The sequence below is a fragment of the Rhinopithecus bieti genome, unplaced genomic scaffold (assembly GCF_001698545.2).
Source record: "Rhinopithecus bieti isolate Rb0 unplaced genomic scaffold, ASM169854v2 scaffold_22452, whole genome shotgun sequence".
NCBI lineage: Eukaryota > Metazoa > Chordata > Mammalia > Primates > Cercopithecidae > Rhinopithecus > Rhinopithecus bieti.
The window spans coordinates 607,933-613,939 of record NW_016810444.1 but is presented as its reverse complement, the minus strand read 5'-3'; the positions used below and the strand labels follow the sequence as shown (position 1 = coordinate 613,939).

The 6,007-nt window shown below is 34.6% G+C and overlaps 1 protein-coding gene across 1 annotated transcript; it reads left to right on the top strand.

Moving 5' to 3' along the window:
* Positions 1–4,338: 4,338 nt before the first annotated feature.
* On the top strand, positions 4,339–5,268 carry LOC108542141 (taste receptor type 2 member 8). The gene has a single exon (XM_017892014.1). It carries the CDS (start codon positions 4,339–4,341, stop codon positions 5,266–5,268), a length of 930 nt encoding a protein of 309 aa, XP_017747503.1.
* The last annotated feature ends 739 nt before the right edge of the window (positions 5,269–6,007 follow it).

The window sequence follows — 6,007 nt, the reverse complement described above, 5'->3', positions numbered from 1 at the left end:
ATATAAGGTAGGAAAATAGCCTATTGCATAGAAAGAGTGATGCCATCCTGAAGCAAAACTACCACAGCCACTGATGCTTATCTCTTGCACACCAATGTGTTCTGCAGCAAGCTCTTTAAACAATTCCTGTGACATAGATGACCCCTCATAAAGATGCTTATCTAACCTTCTTAGTGGTCATAAGTTTTAGCAAGAGAGTCTGAGGTATGAGTAGCTGCACAATGTTTTACCCAAAAAGCTTAATATACAAAGGATATTTTCTGGAGGGCGGGTGTGGGGATCCAATATCTTGCAGCCATCCAAGACATGCCTCTGTTTATAAGTTCCTATTAAATATTTATTTCTTTTAAAGAAGAGAACATATATCTATGTATAAGATATATAGAGAGACATATGTATAAGATGTATATATCTTTTGCAGCAACTTGGATAGACCTGGAGATCATTATTCTAAGCGAAGTAACACAGGACTGGAAAACCAAAAACTGTATGTTCTCAGTTATAAGTGGGAGCTAAGCTATGAGTGTGCAAAGAAATACAGAGTGATATCGTGGTCTTTAGAGACTCAAAAGGGGGAGGTCGGAAGGGAGGATAGGGATAAAAAAGCTACATATTAGGTACAATTTACACTACTGAGGTGATGGGTGCACTAAAATCTCAGAATTCACTATATAACTCATCCACGTAACAAAAAAACACTTGTACCGAAAAAGTGGTTGGAGTAAACATTATAAATAAGTAAATAAATAAATAAACATTTCTTTCTGAGAAACTGGATTTGTTAGCCTCTTTCTTTGGCCTCTCAGCTCCGTCAGCCTTTAGGGATAGTTTTGCATATATGTTTTCACCGCAGAACATCAATTTAAAAAAATAACAAAATAAAAAAATACTTAAACACTGTTTTAAAGGAGAGTGACAATGCCCTCTGATAGACAATCTCCTCTATCTAACTCCAAGATAGTTAGTTAGGGACTAACTCTGTCTTCGGCACTGTTTCCTCTCATGATTTGCACTTTCCCACTATTTTTGGCATCTGAAGATTCTTTTTTAACTCTCTTGACAGCTGGACCATGCACTTTAAAAATAATTCTGAAGGCTTCTTTTCAGTATCTTTATCTTTTCTGGACTGGAAGGACTTTTCCAGACATCTGGGTTTTCATATATTTTTATGCAGTTTTTTTAATTTATAAAAATAATTTTAACTTCTATTTTAAATAAGGGAGTACAGCTGCAGGTTTGTTAGCAGATTATATTCCTTGGTGCTGAGGTTTGGAGTATAATTGAACCCATCACCCAGGTAGTGAGCATGGTACTCAACAGCTAGTTTGACAGTCCTTACCCCCGATCCCTGCCATCTCTCCCTCTCCACTTAGTCCTCAGTGTCTATTGTTGCCATTTTTACGTTTGTGTGTCCCAATGTTTAGCTCCCACTTAGAAGCAAGAGCATGTGATAGTTGGTTTTCTGTTTCTGTGTTAATTTGCTTACGATGACAGTTTGCCATATTTTTGAAGGCAAAAGTTGTTTGTTTCACTAGCTTTGTTCAGTCTTTCTTTTTTTTTTTCAGTAAAGGTATTAAAAATTGTATGTTTTCTGCCCAAATATCAACTTCTATGTATTCCACAAATGTTGACACATGGTTCTTATATTGTATTCAATTCAAAGAATTTCAAAATATTCTTTACAGTTTCATTTTAATGCAAGAGACATTTAACAATAATGAGATTTTTAAAGGTAACTTTTGTATTGATATTTTATTTAAGTTGGGTCAGACAGCATATGTGTATGATATTTGGCCTAGGATGAGATTTATTTGGCCCAATGTATGATCCATTTTTGTGACTGATTTTCTTTAAATGAGTTTGATGGTGTTAAATGTATACACATTAGATGAACATTAATATTACTTGTTTACATCTTTAATACATGAAAATTTCCAATAGTTAAATTAGTAAACCTACACTTTCAATTACTGATTTATTTGTTTATGCTCATAATTATTTTCTTTGTAGTTGCCATTTAATTTGAAGCAATGTTGATAATTGCATTTTATTCATGGTCATTACTTTCTTATGGTTATTTTACTAATATTAAAACCCTTATCATGAAAGTTTTGCTTTAAATTTTATTTCGTCCTTGGTAAATTCCCTAATTTTGTTACATTTTATTTTATTTTATTTTGATACATAGTATTTGTTCAACATTGTAAGGTATATGTGATATTTTGTTTCATGTATATAATGTGTAATAAAAGTCAAGATATTTAGGATCCATCACTTCAAGCATTTATCATTTCTAGATCATGTGTTTTCCACCTCTGCATTTTCAACACTTCTGCTTTTTATCTTTTAAATGTCTCTTGTAGAAAACAAATATCTCATTTTGACACTTTATTTAATAATGTAATCTCAAAATTATTATTGAGAAACATTTTACACTTAATGTAATTGTGATTATATTGTTTTCTATCTTCTCATTTCTTCTTTTTACTCTATTTTAATGCTTTATTTTAGATTTTTTTTCCTTTCCTGTTTTCTATTGATATCAAATTTTCATGTGCTGGGTTTTAAATTGATACCTTTATCTTCCTTTCATATAAAATTAAGTTTAATTCATTCTTATCTCCTGATAGCCATTTCCATGCTGCATGTTTTTACGGTCAGGAATATTAATTTTTTTAATTTACACATTTATTTTGTTTTAATTTTATTGTGATAAAATTTATATAACAAATTTGTCATTTTCACCATTTTAAGTGTATAATTTTGTGGCACTGATTACATTCACAATGTTGTGCAAGCATCACCACTGTGTCCAAAACTTTTTTCTTTTTTTTTTTGAGACGGAGTCTCGCTCTGCCGCCCAGGCTGGAGTGCAGTGGCCGGATCTCAGCTCACTGCAAGCCCCGCCTCCTGGGTTTACGCCATTCTCCTGCCTCAGCCTCCCAAGTAGCTGGGACTACAGGCGCCCGCCACGTCGCCCGGCTAGTTTTTTGTATTTTTTAGTAGAGACGGGGTTTCACCGTGTTAGCCAGGATGGTCTCGATCTCCTGACCTCGTGATCCGCCCGTCTCGGCCTCCCAAAGTGCTGGGATTACAGGCTTGAGCCACCGCGCCCGGCCGTGTTTTGTGATTTTTATTACCTACATGTAAATGTATTTGGGGCTAAGTTGTACTCTCCCTCACCCCAAAACAAATAAATTCAATTTAATAGTAGAATTAGTCCTATTCTTTGGAAATACTGGCAGGTAAAAAAATTATTATTATTATTATTATTATTTTGAGAAGGAGTCTCACTGTATCACCCAGGCTGGAGAGCAGTGGTGCGATCTCGGCTCACTGCAACCTCCACCTCCGGGTTCAAGTGATCCCCCTGCCTCAGTCTGCCGAGTAGTCACTTTTTTATGTGTTTGGCCTATCTAGAAATATGACTATAATATGCACTGTGAGATTACAAATCTTGTAAAAAGAGTTGATTGGAACTAGAATAATGTAAAACTTAAATTTCCCTAATTTTAGATTACAATGCTTATTATACAAGAGACAATGTTTCAGGAAGTAAATTGTCTTCAAGGGTATTTCTCACATTAAAAAAATAAAGATAACAAATCTTTACCTGGCATATTTCACTTCTAAGGAACAATTGAAAAGAAAGCAAATTCTTCATAAATATTGCCATGTGCCTGCCTAAAATAAATGTCATTTATAATTAGATTTGTATCATATCCTTCCCTAATTAGCCGTTTAAATGGAGACAAGAATTATTATCCTCTGATTAAATGTTATCTACAATCTAATTGTACTAATTACTTCCAAAGTGAAAATTTGTTTGCATCTGGGAGAACTGATTTGTGGCTTATTTATTACTTACATGATGAAAATGAAGTTTTAATTACACAGTTGGATTTTTATTAAACATTTATCTCTTTTTTTGTGACTCCCTATTCAAAACTCAGTTTGAAGGTCCAAATATAGAGCTGCAGCAAGAAGCCTGTTGCAAATTCGTGATATAAAATCTCTTTGAATTTGCATGAGAGTAATTTCAGCCAAGCATTTCAGTTATCACTCACTAAAGGGTAACAATTATAATTTTTCCAGGCTATAAGTAAGTAGTCAAGCTGCTCATTTGGAGCAATTAGTTGGTTTCTTCTTCAGGAATGTAGAGACAATCCTATTTCAGGTGAGAGCTGAACACTTCTGGAATGATAACAAAGTCAAAATAATAGCAGATGAATACATTATTGCATGATTCGGAGAATTTATTTATCATGCTTCAACAAGTCACCTGTAAATTAGCTCATCTACGGTGATATTTGACATCAGATTGTTCTCTCTACAAACATGTTCAGTCCTGCAGATAACATCTTTATAATCCTAATAACTGGAGAATTCATAATAGGAATATTGGGGAATGGATACATTGGACTAGTCAACTGGATTGACTGGATTAAGAAGAAAAAGATCTCCACAATTGACTGCATCCTCACCAATTTAGTTATCTCCAGAATTTGTTTGATCAGTGTAATGGTTGTAAATGGCATTGTAATAGTACTTTACCCAGATGTTTATACAAAAAGTAAACTACAGATAGTCATTTGTACCTTCTGGACATTTGCCAACTACTTAAATATGTGGTTTACCGCCTGCCTTAATGTCTTCTATTTTCTCAAGGTAGCCAATTCCTCTCACCCACTTTTTCTCTGGCTGAAGTGGAAAATTGATATGGTGGTTCGCTGGATCCTGTTGGGATGTTTTGCCATTTCCTTGCTGGTCAGCCTTATAATAGCAACAGTACTGAGTCATGATTATAGGTTTCATGCAATTGCCAAACATAAAAGAAACGTTACTGAAATGTTCCATGTGAGTAAAATGCCATATTTTGAACACTTGACTCTCTTTAACTTGCTTGCAATTGTCCCATTTATTGTGTCATTGATGTCATTTTTCCTTTTAGTAAGATCTTTACGGAGACATACCAAGCAAATAAAACTCTATGCTACTGGCGGTAGAGACCCAAGCACAGAAGCTCATGTGAGAGCCATTAAAACTATGACTTTGCTTATCTTCTTTTTTTTCCTATACTATATTACTTCGCTTTTGGTGAACTTTAGCTATCTTATTACAAACTACAAGTTAGCTATGGCGTTTGGAGAGATTGTAGCAATTCTCTATCCCTCGGGTCACTCACTTATTTTAGTTATTTTAAATGACAAACTGAGGCAGGCATCTGTCAGAATGCTGACGTGTAGAAAAATTGCCTGCGTGGTATGAAATCTTACAAATTGAATTTAAAATCAAATATTCACTAACAAAAAATATGATTTTCTTATAAGTCTATTCTCATTTTCCCCAGTTATCTCATTTATTTTAGATGGATATCTTTAAGTATTATCAGGACCTAGTAGCAAACTAATGAATATATCTTTTGTATCTCTTTACAACCCAGAAATGCTCATCTTTACACTCCTTTTCCTTGAAGAATTTCACAGCTCATGGTTCTCTTCTTGTCTCCTCACCGCAAATGTTAGGCATGTATTGCATGGTTAAAATCTTTTTAGATTTTACTTTGGCTCATGGTAAAGTCAACCTGAGCTACACTAACTGATTTCTCATTTTTCTCTGTCATACATTTTTATTGCTGGTCCTTAACTGTGCTCCTTTCGTGGCTCTGCTGAGTCACTCCCATTTGGCTTATTGACTAGGAACTCAGATCTTCTCTGGTCTGTCTTTGGTTTTCCTGGATGATGCTTTCTGTGGTCTCCTAGATAATATTTTCTGATTAACCTTGTTCTGATGCTTTCTATTTATTTTCCTTGAGATTAAATTTCCTCTCAAACAACTTGCTTTTCATGGAGCACCTGGGTGTGAATCAAACCCATTCAAGTACCACCCACTAAGGGGTGTTCCTAAGCCCTCTTCACAATCTGGATAAAAGAATGGGGATAACAAATATCAGTCAGACTGCCCACTCAGGTTCTTTTCTCTAGCCAGACCCTGCAAAGGTTTTCAC